At 40.9% G+C, this 18,479-nt stretch overlaps 1 protein-coding gene across 1 annotated transcript; it reads right to left on the minus strand.

The window, feature by feature from the left end:
* Positions 1 to 427: 427 nt before the first annotated feature.
* On the minus strand, positions 428 to 5,765 carry LOC142740674 (keratin, type II cytoskeletal cochleal-like). Its single transcript, XM_075850086.1, has 9 exons — positions 5,265 to 5,765; positions 4,645 to 4,874; positions 4,169 to 4,229; positions 3,040 to 3,135; positions 2,729 to 2,893; positions 2,483 to 2,608; positions 1,622 to 1,842; positions 891 to 919; positions 428 to 675 (listed from the first exon to the last, which is right to left on the minus strand). Exons 1-9 carry the CDS (start codon positions 5,763 to 5,765, stop codon positions 428 to 430), a joined length of 1,677 nt encoding a protein of 558 aa, XP_075706201.1.
* Between the last annotated feature and the right edge of the window lie 12,714 nt (positions 5,766 to 18,479).

Raw genomic sequence — 18,479 nt, forward strand, 5'->3', positions numbered from 1 at the left:
TCTCCTTTCAGCCATAACGGTTGTCATGTCTAATTATTGCATGTGTTATCATTATGATATGTGTATGCAGGATAAGCTTGGTCTAATCCCTAGATAAATTGTTGGGACTTATATCAAGGCTTTAGCTAGGGGGGGCTTTAGGCTCATGGGCCCCAGATGGTAGGTATTAAGGACTAGGTACAACAAACTATTCTGCCTTGGCTGCGGTATTAAGATACAGGGCTAGGGAGACAAACTAAAGCACTCCCCCGAGTGAGGAAAAGCCTAGCTATGTCACTGCTTATGTAGATGTACTTAAAACAGGTCATTTCAAATATATCTGACTTATTTGGGAGCACAAAATCAGGATCCGGAAGGAGAAAGATTTCATTACAATGTATTTTTGCAAGCAGGAGGTATATTCTGGGGTATTACAATGGCACAGCCTCTAACTTCTGTAGCTTGACTGGCTGGATAAGAATCTTATGCTGCTGCTGCCGCCACCACCACCACCACCACCGCCGGAGGACATGCCATAGCCTGAGGAGCTACCAGAGCTGAATCCACCTCCTCCATAAAAGCCTCCTGCTCCACCACCTCCTCCTCCAGAACTAAAGTTATAGCTTCCACCTGCGCCACCGCTGCCGCCGCCACCACCACCACCAGATGCCAGGCTTGTTTTTCCACTGACGACAGCTATAAAACAGAAGAATGGTATATATGTTATCTAATAAAATCCATATTGGAAATATATACATAAATACATAAATGGAATAATAATGAGACAATATCTTAAAGTTTGTATAGTATTCCAGTTCATGGTATTATTAAATTATATTCTGCATATACATAGAAACAGGACACAAACTAAAACTGTCTGAAAACAATGTATTATAATAAGTAATACTTACAGATGCTGACAGTGCTGTCTGTAGACAACCTACAAGTTTCAGGGGAAAAAATGGAAATCATTAATTTAAATGACACAATTAATAATCATTTATTATCATTTATTTCCCTTAAAGTGGATATCAAAGACCATTTCCCTCACTCAATGTGTGACAGTTTCCTGTTACTCTTCTCTTTCTATAACGAGTCTACCATTGCAGTAATAGAAATCACCTTCCTGGTGAGTTTGCACACAGCAGTTAATCTGTACAAGCAGAGATGCAGTGTAAAGCATGGAGAGAAGTCAGAGCTACAGACTGATTCTCTGATAAGACATGATGTGGATGGGACATAGCTGTGCCCTAATTGAGTGGAGCTAAAAATCAGCTATGAAAAAACACTAAAGGTAGACATTACCCAAAGCATATTCTATTTAAAAAAAAAATAAAAAAAATAATATATATATATATATATATATATACACACTGTATAACTGAATACAAACTCCATATTTAGCTTTCAATGCCATGTTAATATAATGCCCTATAGAATGTATAGAAGAATACTTCCAGAATGAACAATATTCCCTCATGCAACCCAATGGCTACACTACACATGAAAACAAAGTGATTACAATAATATATTTTCGTCAATCGGGAGCTACAATCTGCAGTAAAAACAAAAATGCATCTAATTTACTTTAGCTTATATGACATATTCACCAACAATAAAATCACATTATAGCAACTCTTACCTTGTCTCTTCTCCTTCAAGCAGTTTCCTATAAGTGGCAATTTCAACATCCAAAGCCAATTTGACATTCATCAGTTCCTGGTATTCACGGAGCTGACGAGCCATCTCTTGTTTGGCACTGTGCAGAGCAGCCTCCAATTCTGCCAGTTTAGAATGGGCATCTTTCAGGACAACCTCACCACGGTCTTCTGCTTCAGCAATGGCTGTCTGAAGTTTAGCGTTCTTAAAAAAAAATACATTTAAAAAAAAGGATTTAATAACAATATAAAACTGCAATTTTTATGGCCTTACCTCTTTATAAAATTTTATTTCTTGCAAATGAGTTCCCTAAATTCTGCAAGCAACACTCTAATCTCCCTAGATTTGCATTCGCATCTGGATGTGCTGGGCATAGTACCGATTTATCCACCCTTAACTTTTTTTGAATTACATTAAGTTATACAATTTGTCATGATTCCAATTCAATATAATCTCGCGACATCCAATAAAGAATGTTATACGTAACGTATATGTTTTTAAAAAAAATATGAGAGTCTATAAGCAATGGATGGCCAAAAGGGCAACAATGGGTGGCATCCATCACAGCCGTCCAAAAAAAAACATATACGTTAAATGAATACACCTTTAAAATGGGAGTCTATGGGCGACAGATGGCTGATGAATGGCAACCATGGGAGGCATCCATTGGAAGTATACTTTTTTTTTTTGTTTGTTTACCATCTTGTGCCACACATCTCGGGATATGTTGGGTTTAGAGCTAAGTTAAGGGAGGCCACTTTTGTATATACTGTACCCACAGAAAAGAGCATCTGAATATAAGAAAACTAATGAGAGCAACATAAATCCTATTTGTAATTTTTACCTGTTTCTTCACATTTTCGATTTCAGCTCGGAGCCTCTGAAGTTTGCGGTTTAGTTCAGAGATCTCATTCTTGGTGTTGCGCAGGACATCACCTTGTTGGCCAGCAGAAGCTTGCAGTTCTTTAAACTGTCATAAAATATAGAATATTAGATGTAATTTTAAAAGACTCTACACATAAATTCTAGGAAATATTTACACTGTCAACCTCATCTATTATCCTTAATTTATTCTAAATAGTGCACTTACCCTGCCTTGGTAAGCAGCCTCAGCTTCTGATCTGCTCTTTTTGGCGATATCCTCATACTGAGCCTTCACCTCAGCGATGATGCTGTCCAGATCTAAAGCTCTGTTGTTGTCCATAGAAAGGATGACTGAGGTGTCTGAAATTTGGGCTTGGAGTTGTGTCATTTCCTGTAAGACACAATAATAATCTTAGCGCACCATTCAAAACTGACGCTTTTATCAATGAGCAACTTTATTAAATTATAGATTTCTATTTTATGAATTGAAGAATGCCAAAATCCCTTCAAACCGACAGATAGTAAAGTATAACTTACTTGATCATATAGGGTCCTGAGGAAGTTGATTTCATCAGTCAGAGCATCAACCTTGGCTTCCAACTCTACCTTGTTCATGTAGGCAGCATCCACATCCTACAAAACATGACAGAGAACATTACTTATCCCCTTCCGTGTGGTTGTAAGCCCTCGTGGGCAGGGTCCTCTCTCCTTCTGTACCAGTCTGCCACTAATTAAGCTCATGTTTATTTTTCTTATTGTCTTGTGTTATGTGCTTAAACCCTTCTGTATTTCCTATGTACCGCACACATAATAATAATAATAATAATAATAATAATAATAATAATAATAATAATAATAATAATAATTTAAAGAAAAAGAAGAAGTACTAAAGAAATGAGAAAAGAGTCAACTATCCTCAAATTTTTAGCAAATTTATAATTAATATCATAAGGAAAATATGAAAGGCCTTGCCTAAATAAATCCACGTCACAACCCCAGAGAAAGATATGTTCAAAGTTACATTTGAAGAAGATGATAACCTGAATGTAGAGCCTGAATGTCTGAAACTCAGAATGTCCACACAGCCCAGAAGTCAGGTCAGAACATCAGTTTGAGCATAATTTAACAATCAGTGTATATTTTTCCAAGAATTTTGAAATTAGAGTTTTTCATTCTAAAAAGTTGCTACTTAAAATATAAATGTGTTTGTGTTGTTTCTTTTTTTTTGTCCGTGAGCTATGTTTGGTATTGCAACTCAACGTCATTTAAGTGAAAAAGGCTTAGCTGCAATATCAGACACAGCTCATGGACTGTTCTGAAATAAAAAGAAGCCCCCTACATTTCTGATCTTGGACAACCCCTTTAAGCATGAGTTTAACACTAGTGGTAACCACTAGAGACAATGCTGAGTAAGAGTAAGCACTAAGTGAGTAAGAATCATAGTATGTAATCTATGAACCTTCAATGGCAATGGTATAAATAAGTCATTTGTGTACATTTTGCATTTTCACTTGACATTAGATTTTTTATTATTATTATTATTATTATTATTATTATTATTATTATTATTATTATTATAATTATTATCATCATTATCTTGTACTTCAATATGGCCTCTTAAAAAAGTCAGTCACTTTTGCCTGTATTTGTTTTGTCCTCTACTTACTTTTTTGATCACAACAAACTCATTTTCTGCAGAAGTCCGCTTGTTAATTTCATCTTCATATCTACATAGATGAAAAGGGATGAGAAGATTGAATCATTTGGACCCAGTGACAACATATTATCTAGTGGAGAATCCATTCAATTTATTTTTATTCACTATCCTTCATTAACAATTGAGTACATAAGCTGGTGTTTGCCACATATCAGGTCCACACCCCATTTTCTTCAGAATATAGCACAGGAGAAATTAATAAGTGCCCACAGTATAAAGTGCCACGCCCTATTCTTGTTCCTGCTCAGTATAACAAAAAATGATGGCCAGAAACCTCCATCAGTGCCACACCCCAACGTATTGCAATTCAAAAGTATAGATAGCCACAAGTACAATAACATTTTTACTTTCGTTGAAAGAATTCATTGGTCTCGTAAACCAAAGACAATGCAACATGAAATGTTCTTATCAATTATTGAACTTACTTGTTTTTGAAATCATCCACCAAATCTTGCATATTTCTGAGTTCTCCATCCAGTCTATACTTATCATTTTGGAGAGCATCCAGTTGTCTCTTTAAGCTGCTAGTGTATGCCTCAAAAATAGCTTCAATGTTTCCTTTGCGGGATCCTCCTCCCTTAACTTGTCCTCCCTGTTCTTGTAAGAGGCTCCATTTTGTTTCAAGTACCTTGTTTTGTTGCTCAAGGAAACGTACCTAATGTCAAAATATAGAAATGTTTTCAAATTATCGCCTGCACACAAGTATATGTTCTGCAAAGTATAATTTACATCACCGACCACGTAATAGTTAAAGAGCATAACATTGACAAAGGTCTTGCACATCTTACAACTACAGGACATCTTACATGTATATAAAATACAATTGTTTTCCAAGTACAATGCTGTAAAAAAACAAATTACATCAATTATATGGAGGATTGCTTAAAAAGTTCAGCAGTGCCTGCTTTCTTAGAGGTCAAGTAAGCATGATATAGAACAGATTAGTATTGACATCTAGTGATCAGAAGTCTGAATATGCAACAGTCTCAGAATACAGTAAATTATTCCAGTTTGGCACAAATCTCAGAGATTGAAAGAACATTACCTTGTCGATGAATGAAGCAAATTTGTTGTTCAAAGTCTTGATTTGTTCTCTTTCTTGAACTCTGACTTTTTGTATGTTTGGGTCAATCTCCAAATTCAGTGGGGCAAGAAGACTTTGGTTGAATGTAACTTCTTGAATGCCAGCTTGGGCACCTCCTGGAAAGCCAGGGCCTCCAAAGGAACCATATCCTCCAGCTCCACCTCCATAGCCACCACCAAATCCAGCTCCTGCACCGAAACCTCCTGCACCATAACCTCCTGCACCAAAACCTCCTGCTCCACCTCCATATGCTTGGCCACCTGCAGTGCTGATGGAAATGGTCTTTCTACCACCTATATTATATAGGCTTCTGCTACCAAAGCCTGCACCGCCAGCTCCACCGGCGCCACCAGCCCCACCAGCTCCACCAGCAGCTCCAAAGCCTCCACTGCTTCTGGATACAGAGAATGAGCTGAACCCCTTCTTTTGGACTCCACCACCGAATTGCTTATATTGGCTCATTGTGGCTTGGAAGGAGGTGAGCAGACCAATGGGAAGAAATGAGAAGAGTGGATGAGACTGGACACCACTGTGTTCAGGCGTTAGAAAATTCTCATTTATATACCCTGTGTCCAGTGTATATTAGTGGAAGGATCAATTTACAAGTTACGTTTGCTTGACATGCCTTTTCATGAAAATAGTATTTCAGGAATGACATTGCTTCCAGGCACTAATTTTACAGATGTAGCAGGTGAAAAGAAAACTTAGCAAGAGTGACCTGAACACCACTTTTTTGATCAATTGTAAGATAAAATGATGTATATTCCTCCATTGAATAATTATGTCTAAAGATGGTAGAAGCAATTTACCAGGTTTGAGACTGGCACCAAATCAAAATGATTTCCATCGTGGAAATCCTATAGAGTTCAACTCACTTGGGGTGTTTAATAGCTGGCACTGATAACCTGCCATAGTTATAAAAAAAAAAAGAAGAAAAAAAGTGCATGTTGTTAAAGAGAATATTGGTCAGTTGGTCTATCGTCTCTCTTCAGTCAGCCATAATCTGTTATTAGGGTATGTGCACCGTTTTTTTGCTTTGCAACTGATCTAAACTGACTGGAAACTGATGACGAATTGAACTTTTTTGCATTGGCCTCAGTCCCATGGAAATGAGTAGGATTCGTCATAAACTGTTTGTTTTTTTTTGTTTTTTAACAAACTATGCACATGTGAATATAACCTAAATTGGGTTTCTTATTATGACAACCCCTATTCAAATTGGATTTAGCCTGGCAATCAGTTTAAAAAAGCCATGGCTAATAGAAGGGGGCCCGAGTGGGGTAACCCAGCTTCTAAGGTTGTGTTTTTAAACAGACCCTTAAAAATAGGGTATTCAGGTTTCAGCAAGTAAAGGTAATTCTTTGTATAATGAAAAGTTTTATGATTTTCCAATATTTTTTCTGTATCAAGTCCTCTTGGTTTTCAAGATCTCTGCTTGCTTTCACTCAATAGGAACCTGCCTTTTTAGAGTTTCATTACAGTTATTAGAGCTCTGTCTTGTAATGAGTCGAGCACCTGTGTGACCATTTCATGACCAGGACAGATCTTTATCCACTCGAGGTAAACAGTGAAGGTTCCTATTGAAAGACAACAAACAGAGAACCTGAATGTATACTTATATATTTTTTTTTTTAAAAGTACCCAGGAACCTTGCGATAATCACAAAAAATCGAAATGGGTTGGATATAGTTTTACGATTTTCACAGGGTCGCTTGCAACATTCTTTCCAATAGGGAATCATGGAAATCACTGGACAACTAGATATTGCTATAGAGCCCAAGACGTAAAGCGGTTGTCTCATCACAGACAACCTTTTAATATGGGAGCCACCACAGCGATCAACTGATTGCCGCAAGTTCGGCACCAAGACCCCTGCCAAAAACAACTGTTTTGGGAGACTGTTTTCTATGAGTCCATTCATAATGAGAACAATAAACACCTATGATGAGTTAATAATACCTCTAGAGTTGGCGATTCACTATTTTCCTTTGCATGCATTTTGGACTGTAGAGGTCTGTCTTTTTAGGGTTCTTTCACACATGGCAATTTTACTGTGCCTTGGCCACTGCCATAAAATCATTGCAGGCTGTGGCACAGAGTACTTAAAAATATATGACGCAGATTTGTATCGCATATTTCTTTGCTACGTACCAAAATGCGCTATCCGTTACACCTCCCATCAAAATGAAGACTAATATTTTATCAGTGAGAATGCTTACCTGACTCATTCCACTGCCTCTGCCATTTTATTACCTTTTTAGTCACAAAGAGATTATGTGAAGCTCAAGCATACATATTCTTTTACCAGTAAAATGGAGCACGGAAGCAGCACTCAAAGCAAAAAATTGTTAAATTGATTAAATTTCAAATTTTTTTGCTTTGAGTGCTGCTTCCGTGCTCCATTTTTCTTATATATCATATGGGGAGACATCACTCCTCAACATTTGAATCCTAGCGCCAGCCTATTTTGGTTTTATTGACACGGTGCTGCTCCTACTTTATGCTTTATCTTCTATTCTTTTACCAGTGTCGTACATAGAAGAGAGGGGCCCCATAGCAAAGATCAAAATGTTTCCAGGTTATAACACCCAGGACAGGAGGACAATGTTTTTTGTAATCCAGAATGGCTTACTACCCTTTCTTTGACCCATGGGCCAATTTACCCACCCCTTTGTTTGTAAACAATGCAGTTTCTCTAAAAAGAGAATTTCAGTACAGGTTCTTGTCACCAAATACCAAGGTGATGACAGTAAAGGGGGTTTTACACTGGGCAATTATTGGGCAAACGATCGTTCATAGAATGCCCGTTGCCGATAATTTCCCTGTGTAAACAGGACAGCGATCAGCAGATGAAGCGCAAACGCTCGTTCATCTGCTAATCGTATCGTTCTAAAAAAGTAAAGTATTATCATTGTCGGCAGCACATTTCCCATGACGTGCTGCCAACATGATAATAATATATGGGGACGAGCGATTGGAGTAACGAGCACTCGTCCCCATACTAGCTCCTTGTGACAGGAGCAAACGAGTGACGATCAACGAGCTGATCGTCGCTCGCTGCATCGGCCAAAAATCAGTCAGTGTAATAGGGCCTTAAGGCCCTTTTACATGGGCCAATTATCAGGAAAACTACCGTTTAAGGAATGCTCTTTCCCGATCATTGCCCTGTGCTGCTGACATGATAGAAATGTATAGGGACATAGCTCCTTGTGAAAGGAGCAAACGAGTGCCGATCGGCGCTTGTTTACAAGGCCCACTTCCGGCCGTGTAAGAGGACCCTAACCAGGGCCGGGCCCCTTCTCTCCGAGGAACCCATTGCAGACCCATAATCTGACTCTATGGTATGTAGGCGATTGCCTTGCTTTATTACTCTGGGTGAATAAAAGATATATTTGAAACTTGAATTTTACCTTGTGATAGTGCTATTATATGGTCACTACAGCAGCCTCTTTTATAGTGGCATTAAATGGTACTAATATATGGGCACTATGGTTGGTATAAATGTATGGGCAATCTATAGAGTAATGAGAGATAGACAACCAGACTTTTACTCATCAGAAAAGGGTCTAAATCTCTTCTAACACAAGTTCCTGACAGAATTTGACTGCATTGTTAACATAGTTTTCATAACACGTTCCTTCTTGTTGTGATCAAAGTGTTCTTTGTTACCTGAAAATAATATATAGTAAATCTTCTCTTTTACGTATGACCTCTGGTTATATAGTCCATGTAAAAAAGACCCTCAACTGCCTTAAACTCTGTATTTATTAGGTTTATTATTACAGGGTATTATTACAGTGTATAATAATAATAATAATCTTTATTCGTATAGCGCCAACATATTCTGCAGCACTTTACAATTGAGAAGGAACATGTACAGACAATATCAGACATTACATAGTGATAAAGCTATTTTGAAACAGGAGTGAGGGCCCTGCTCACAAGAGCTTACAATCTATGAGGAAATAAGGGAGACACAAAATGTAAAAAGTGCTTATTAAGTACAATGGTCCAGCCATGTTTTATACACATGGGGTAGTACATATAAAGTTGCAATGACCAGCCAGTGTCTGTACGTGACAGACATGAAATGCATTACAGTGCAGGAAGAGTGGGGGATACTGATGAATGAAGGGGTCAGGTATTGAGGAATAATGGTGGGAAAAGGCAGTCAATTTATGGAATACAGACATGAGTCAATTTATGGAATGCGATAGCCTTGTCTAAAATTATGTGTTGTAAGGGCCTGTTTAAAACTGTGGATATTGTGAATTGATCTGATTGTCTGTGGTAGCGCATTCTAGAGAACTGGTGCAGCATGAGAAAAGTCTTGAAGACGGAAGTGGGCGGTTCGGATTATGAAGCAGGCTAATCTTAGATCATTGGCAGAAAGTAGAACCCGAGTAGGGTGGTAGACAGAGATGAGGGAGGAGATGTAAGGAGGTGCAGCACTGTGGAGAGCTTTGTGGGTGAGAGTAATGTTTACATTTTATTATCAAGTGTATGGATAACCAGTGCAGTGACTGGCACAGTGTAGAGGGAATGTTGTAGCGGGTGTATATAGGGTGCAGGGTCTCTGTCCAGAATAGCTAATAGACCCCAGCGGCTAATTTGTTGAGAGCGAGTCGTTGATCATAGGGAACCTTCCTCATGGTACTTTGGAAAAGCACTGCCCAATTTCTCTAAGGGCGGGTTCACACATAGCGGAATTTCACTTAAATTCCGCTGCGGACACTCCGCAGCGTTAATCCGCAGCGGAGCCGTTTCTCCATTGACTTTCACTTTAATTTAGCAGTGTTCGTTTACACGATGCGTACAATTCCGCTGCGGAGCATAGGCTGCGGAGCGGAATTTGGTGTCCGCAGCATGCTCTGTCTGTTGCGGAGCAGTGGCGGACTGGTTGCGGACTCATGGCGGAATTTCTCCATTGACTTCAATGGAGAGTCAAAATTCCGCAATGAAGTCCGCAGATCTTATGTGTGCTGCGGAGCGTATTGTTTTTACTACCATGACATTTCTTCATTCTGGCTGGACCTATGTATTTCTAGGTCTACAGCCAGACTGAGGAAGTCAATGGGGCTCCCGTAATGACGGGAGCGTTGCTAGGAGACGTCTGTAAATAGTCACTGTCCAGGGTGCTGAAAGAGTTACGCGATCGGCAGTAACTGTTTCTGCACCCGGGACAGTGACTACCGATCTCAATATACATGTATCTGTAAAAAAACATATAAGTTCATACTTACCGAGAACTCCCTGCGTCTGTCTCCAGTCCGGCCTCCCAGGATGACGTTTCAGTGTAAGTGACGGCTGCAGCCAATCACAGGCCAAGCACAGGCTGCAGCGGTCACATGGACTGGAGCGTCATCCAGGGAGGTCGGGCCGGATGCCGAAAGAGGGACGCGTCACCAAGACAACGGGCGGTAAGTATGAATTTCTTTGACTTTCACTAGGGAAAGTGCTGTCCCTTCTCTCTATCCTGCACTGAATAGGGAGAAGAGAAGCACTTTTCCTGCAGTCCGCAGCGGCCAGTCCGCATCAATTTTCTGCACATTTTGTGCAGATCCGCTGCAGAATCTGCAACGCAGATTCTGTGCGGCATTGATGCGGACAGTTGCGGAGGAATTCCGCCATGTGTGGTCATGCCCTTAGGGTATGTTCACACGTAGTCAACAAAAACGTCTGAAAATCCAGAGCTGTTTTCAAGGGAAAACAGACCCTGCTTTTCAGACGTTTTTTTACCAACTCGCATTTTTCGCGGCGTTTTCACGCCGTTTTCGCGTCGTTTTTTACGTCCGTTTTTGGAGCTGTTTTCATTGGAGTCTATGAGAAAACAGCTCCAAAAACGTCCAAAGAAGTGTCCTGCGCTTCTTTTGACGAGGCTGTATTTTTACGCGTCGTCGTTTGACAGCTGTCAAACGACGATGCGTAAATAACAGGTCGTCTGCACAGTACGTCGGCAAACCCATTCAAATGAATGGGCAGATGTTTGCCGACGTATTGGAGCCGTATTTTCAGACGTAAAACGAGGCATAATACGCCTCGTATACGTCTGAAATTTGGCCGTGTGAACATACCCTAATGGAACACAATTGGCAAGTAATTTTGAAGTGTTGGAATTATTAGTTGAGGTTCTTCCTACATAACCAATATCACTGTAAGCAGACCATAGGGGAAACATTGATATTAATGCAAGTAACTCCATATCACAGATAATAAATAGTCATTAAAAATAACTTTTAATATCCATCATTTAAATATATAGAAAAAGTGCACATATAAATAATGCAAAAAAAAAAAAGAAAGGTGAGACTGTGGGATGGTTTCCACGCAAGATAAGAAAAATTTTGTCAGGTGTTAGAGAGAAGGGATGTGGACAGGTCTCCCTTAAAGAGGCTCTGTCACAACATTATAAGTGCCACATTATACTATCTCCTATATAATCTGATTGGCGCTGTAATGTAGATAACAGCAGTGGTTTTTATTTTGAAAAACGATAGTTTTTGATCAAGTTATGAGCAATTTTAGATTTATGATAATTAGTTTTAGAATAGACAACTGGGCATGTTTCACTTTTTACCAACTAGTCGTTGTACAGAGACGTGTTTGACGCTGACCAATTAGTGACCAATCAGCGTCATACACTTTTCATTGTTCCAGCCCATTGTTACAGTGGATTATGCAGTGAAAGAAGCTGGGCTGGAACAATGAGAAGTGTATGACGCTGATTTGTCACTGATTGGTCAGCGTCATACACTCCTCTGTACAAAGCCCAGTTAGTAAAAAGTAAAAACACGCCCAGATGTCTATTAAGAAACTAATTAGCATAAATCTAAAATTGCTTATTACTTGCTCAAAAATGATCGTTTTTCAAAATAAAAACCACTGTTGTTATCTACATTACAGCGCTGATCAGATTATGTAGGAGATAGGGCATTTATAATCTGTTGACAGAGCCTCTTTAAATATGCCTACACTGCCCCTATTTTAACCTCTGTATTTGCTCTGAAAATGGAAGACTCCACAAAACTGTTTTGCACAAAATGCTATAGGTTCATTAAGTGCTATAACTAATAGTGGCACGTACAATATGTTACTAGTTCCAAACGTAGTGACTGCACCAAAAAAATAAAGTGTGGGGAGGGGTAAAAATGCACAGTTGTGCAAAAAAATCAGAGACGGTCTATGGTCTGAGGTTACCCCCTACCGACTGCACTTTTTCTATATGTTTTAATGATGGATATTAAATGTTATATTTTATTAAGTTATGTTAAGCAGTTCAATCCCTAATGAAATCTTATATAGAATATGACGTAGTTATTTTCTTTTTAATGCGTATAGTGCCCCTGTACAGCAGCATAGATTGCACACAGTCGGGCAGATTTACTATTCAAAATTTGACACAATTCTGGCGTACATTCTGTGTACCCAGTTTATTAAATATTTTAGACTATTTTTAAACTATATTATTTTTCAACATGCTCATCAAGGGGCGTGAATTAGTGGGAACGAGGCCGTAATTGAATAACAGGGGTGTGGCTTAAAATGTAACACTGTGCACTATAAAGTGTCTAGCATGTCCAGCTAGATGCGCCAAATTTATCATACAACATGCACCATATGGATAAATTTGTCTAAGTTTACACTGGGAAGGTGTCACAAATTATTATATTTTTTTTATACAATATTGCTTTTAGTTTGATATTAAAATAAATTTTATTTATTTGTGTTCTTGTGTTGTACTTTTTACTTTATTCTTACCTTTACTTCTCTATGGGGGCTGCCATTTTTTTTTTCATCTCTGTATGTGTCGATTAACGACACATACAGAGATGGAATACGGCACATACATCTCCATAGAGAATGCGAACGGGAGACGTTCCATTCAATATAGCATATGCCGTCTGTGTGGGAACGGCACATGCGCCGCTCCCACACATACCAAAAGGAAGGTCTTTGGCAGAGTGGAATCCGGTGCCATTTTCATGGCTTCCGGCCATATATTCAAGGCAGCGAAGATGCAAGTAATAGGAGCGGAGGCGGCAGCGGCGGCAGGAGCAGGTAAGTTATGTTTGTGTATGTGATGTGTGTTTTACATTCGTGTATGTTTGTGTTATACTGTCTGATTACCAATGTATCTAATCCTCCTACACTGTGCATTTGCTCAGAAAATGGCGGCACACAGTGTAGGAGGTTTGAAGATTCAATCCCCTCCTTCTCCTGGCACTAGCCAGGATAAGGGAGGGGGGATTGTGTGAGGACACTAGAGCGAGTGTGTCTACCCCAAATTTGCAGCATAAAGCAATGAGGTTGCTTTACCACATTGCCAATGCTGCAATTTTGGGAATTGCTCCCTCTAGTGACCAGCACATGGAAATGTTATAAATTAGAATCTAATTTATAATATTTCTTGACTTGTGAAAAAATGAAACAAATTAAAACAATGTGTAATCACTTATATACTAACTGTTAACTGAAAAAAAATATATAAATAATAATTTCTAGCGACACATTCCCTTTAAAACTTAGGCAGTTTTAGTAAATCTGCTCCAGTATGTCTGCCCTTGTATTATTAGTATTGTATATTGGATTTTATTAGAATTTTGGAATTGCATTATTGCTTACACATTATAAACATATAAAACATAACAATGCATTTATATTGAGCTGCTCTGTGTCCAAATATTTTTATAAATGAGACAATCTCTACCATTGACCTGTGCACTGAACAAGAAATTCTCATAACCTTGTACCTTGAGAATAGGAAGTATCTGTAGCACATTTTTTTGTTTAATCTTAGATGCAAAATATTAGAAAAATTATCCCTCTACAGACTCTGTAATAGTTCATATTGTCACCCAGCACTAACAGAAACAACTAAGAAATAGTTGAATATGATATGTACTAACAAAACAAATTAAATCTCATGAAGTAGATATAATTAAACCAGAGTCGTAGCTAGGGGTTTAGCACAGGGGGGGGGGGGGCATGTCTGAGTGGGTCCCAACCCAGTGAATGCATGTTTACAACTAAAGAGGCACATTCTAATTATATACCAGCCATCATCCCTGAATATAACACCCAACATCTCTGTTTATAACCCCCATCATCTCTGAATATACCAGCCATCATCCCTGTATATGACCCCCATCATCCCTGTATATACCAGCCTTCATCCCTGTATATAACCCCTGTCATCTCTGTATATACCAGCCTGGCTAATATATACAGGTAAGATGGGTATTATAAACAGAGATGATGGCTTGTATATACAGGGATTATGGGGGTTATATAAGGGGATGATGGCTGGTATACACAGGGATGATGAGGGGTTAATGCAGGGATGATGGCTGGACTACCCATCATCCCTATATATAACAACCATCAATCCTGTATGTAAACCCCATCATCCCTGTATATACCAGCCAGGCTAGCCCTGCCGTATAGGTTTGTACGGCGTAAAACTACTGCTCCCAGCATGACCTGAACAATTGTTAGGATATGCTGGGAGTTGCTGTTTCACAAAAAAAACAAAACATACCACCCATCATCTCGTTGCAGATCATACAGTGACTACAGTTCTGATTAGAGGCAAAATAAACATTTACATTAAGTGACTTACTGGTGACGTCTTTTCAAATTCTAGTTGTTCTTTTTCTCTTTTCCTCTCAATCTGGTCCAGACCTCTATGATGACTTCTCCTGTCAAAAGCCCATTTCTGCAGTTTGCCGCTCAGATGTCTTCAGCTTCTCACTTTTGAAACATTTCTGCACCTGTAAACGAAGATACAATTCTTATGGTACCACACACTACGCATCTAAATATAATAGCGCCATACACTGAACCTTTGATTATAATAGCACAATACACTTTGTTGCCGATTATAATAGCACCATGCACTGTGTCCCTGATTATAATAGCACCATACACTGTGTCCCTGATTATAATACCACCATACACTGTGTCCCACACACAAGCATAGTGCTCCCTGTAGATACTGCCTCCATAGATCCCCCTGTAGATAGTACCCACCTACATCCCACTGTAGATAGTGCCCCACATATAGCCCCCCTGTAGATAGTGCCCCACATTTAGCCTCCTGTAGATAGTGCCCCACATTTAGCCACCTGTAGATAATGCCCCACATATATAACCCCCGTAGATCGTGTCCCACATGTAGCCCCCCAGTAGATCGTGCATTACATATAGCCCCACTGTAAAAAATGCCCTACTTATAGCCTTCCCTGTAGATTGTGCCATTCAAACTTTTAAGTGAAAAAACAACAACTTTACATACCTTGATCCTGTCCCAGCACCGTCCTGTGTCAAAGCAGGCCTGCTCTTTTCTGAGCATGTCAGCTGGGGCTGAACGACGCTTGCATCGTTGAAGGGCGCTGATTGGCAGGGCAGAATGTCTTGCCCCGCCAATCAGCGCCTTTCAACAACAGAAGCGCAAGCGTCGTTGAAAGGCGCTGACTGGCGGGGCAAGTCATTCTGCCCTGCAAATCAGCGTCCTTGGGCAGGTGGGGCATGTGCCCCGGGCTAAACTGAGAGGGAATGTGGGGATTGCCAGAGCCGCATCGACCATGACGGCGGCCAGCTGCCTCTCTGATTGGGCGGTGGTGCCACTGAAACCCCGCCCAATTGTGTCCCTGATTATAATAGCACCATACACTGTGTCCCTGATTATAATACCACCATACACTGTGTCCCACACACAAGCATAGTGCTCCCTGTAGATACTGCCTCCATAGATCCCCCTGTAGATAGTACCCACCTACATCCCACTGTAGATAGTGCCCCACATATAGCCCCCCTGTAGATAGTGCCCCACATTTAGCCTCCTGTAGATAGTGCCCCACATTTAGCCACCTGTAGATAATGCCCCACATATATAACCCCCGTAGATCGTGTCCCACATGTAGCCCCCCAGTAGATCGTGCATTACATATAGCCCCACTGTAAAAAATGCCCTACTTATAGCCTTCCCTGTAGATTGTGCCATTCAAACTTTTAAGTGAAAAAACAACAACTTTACATACCTTGATCCTGTCCCAGCACCGTCCTGTGTCAAAGCAGGCCTGCTCTTTTCTGAGCATGTCAGCTGGGGCTGAACGACGCTTGCATCGTTGAAGGGCGCTGATTGGCAGGGCAGAATGTCTTGCCCCGCCAATCAGCGCCTTTCAACAACAGAAGCGCAAGCGTCGTTGAAAGGCGCTGACTGGCGGGGCAAGTCATTCTGCCCTGCAAATCAGCGTCCTTGGGCAGGTGGGGCATGTGCCCCGGGCTAAACTGAGAGGGAATGTGGGGATTGCCAGAGCCGCATCGACCATGACGGCGGCCAGCTGCCTCTCTGATTGGGCGGTGGTGCCACTGAAACCCCGCCACTGAAGCCGCCACCCCCTCCTGCACTATAGGCGGTGAATGGCTGGATACATTCCGTGCCCGGCCATTCAGCGCCTTTAAACCCGTTACCACGCCATCCAGTGGCAACGCAGACCTGCTCTCTTCTGAGCAGGTCTGCTGGGATTGAACGACGCAAGCGGCGCGATGACGTCATCGTGTCGCTTGCGTCGTTAAAAGGCGTTGATTGACAGGGCAATTCATAGTGCCCTGCCAATCAGCACCTTTCATAGACGCAAGTGGCGCGATGACATCATCGCGCCGCTTGCGACGTTCAATCTCAGCAGACCTGCTCAGAAGAGAGCAGGTCTGAGTTGCCACTGGACAGCGCGGGAACGGGATTAAGGTGAGTATGTAAAGTTTTTTTTTTTTATCCTAATAAAAATGTGAGTGACAGTATCTTCAGGGGGCTATATCTACAGGGGGGGCTATATACAGGGATGGGCTATATGTGGAGCACTATAGGGGGAGCTATATGTGAGGCCCTATATACAGGAGTGGGCTATATACAGGGGTGGGCTATATGTGGAGCACTATAGGGGGAGCTATATGTGAGGCATTATATACAGGGGTGGGCTATATACAGTGGTGGGCTATATGGAGCACTATAGGGGGAGCTATATGTGAGGCACTATATACAAGGGTGGGCTATATGTGGAACACTATTTGTAGGTGGAGATATATGTAAGGCATTATACAGGGGTGGGCTATATGTTGGATACTATATACATGGGTGGGCTAAATGTGGAGCACTATCTACAGGGGGGTTATATGTGGGGCACTATCTACAGGGGAGGCTACATGTGGGGTACTATTTTCAGAGGGGGGCTATATGTGTGGCACTTTATAGAGGGGGCTATATGTAGGGCACTATCTACAGGGGTGGCTATATGTGGGCACTATCTAGAGGGTGGCTATATATGGGACACTATCTACAGGGGGCTGTATGTGGGGCACTATCTACAGTGGCTCTATTGGGCTCACTATCTACAGGGGGATCTATGTAGGACACTCTACAGGTGGCTCTATGGGGCCACTATCTACAGGGGGCACAGTGTGTGGGGGACACAGTGTATGGTGCTATTATAATTAGAGGTGCAGTGTATGGCACTATTATAATCAGGGACAGTGTATGGTGCTATTATAATTAGAGCTAAAGTGTATGGTGCTTATATATTCAGCGGCACAGTGCCTGGCACCATGAGAACTTTATCATTATTTATAGGTGCAGAAATGTTTAAAAAGTGAGAAGCTGAAGACAGAGTTGCAAACTGCAGAAATGGACTGTAGCCAGGAAAAGTAGTCACAGAGGTCTGGACCAGATGGAGAAGAAAAGAGAAAAATAAAAACTAGAATCTGGTATAGTCACCTGTCAGTCACTTATCTTTATTTAGCCTCTAATCAGCACTGTATGATCTGCAGCGAAATGGTGGTATGATTTTTTTTGTGAAACAGCATCTTCAAGCATATCCGTACCATTGTTTGGGCCATGCTGGGAGCGGTATATAATTTAGTGTTAACCTATATGGCAGGGGTTGCACTAAATTGAGCTGTATTTGTTCTGGTGCTGTATTTATGTACTGAGCTTTGTTCTGGTGCTGTATATATGTACTGAGCTTGGTTCTGCCCGGCCACTTAGCGCTTATGCATGTAATTGTATCTGCGTTCTATAGACGCAGGTACAATTAGTGCAGGAGGTGGTAGCGGCGGTCATGGCGAGGGTGATGGCGGTGGTCCCCACCATCTCAGTGGGCCCGGGGCCACCCCCCCTCCCAC

This window comes from Rhinoderma darwinii, chromosome 2 (genome assembly GCF_050947455.1).
Source record: "Rhinoderma darwinii isolate aRhiDar2 chromosome 2, aRhiDar2.hap1, whole genome shotgun sequence".
Classification (NCBI taxonomy): domain Eukaryota; kingdom Metazoa; phylum Chordata; class Amphibia; order Anura; family Rhinodermatidae; genus Rhinoderma; species Rhinoderma darwinii.

Excerpts from the sequence above, each read along its gene's own strand:
- LOC142740674 (XM_075850086.1), bottom strand. The coding sequence starts at position 5,765 with ATGAGCCAATATAAGCAATTCGGTGGTGGAGTCCAAAAGAAGGGGTTC. Across the intron at positions 4,875-5,264 it reads TTGCTTCATTCATCGACAAG|GTACGTTTCCTTGAGCAACA; the intron begins GTAATGTTCTTT and ends TTTTGACATTAG. Across the intron at positions 920-1,621 it reads CTTGAAGGAGAAGAGACAAG|GTTGTCTACAGACAGCACTG; the intron begins GTAAGAGTTGCT and ends TGAAACTTGTAG.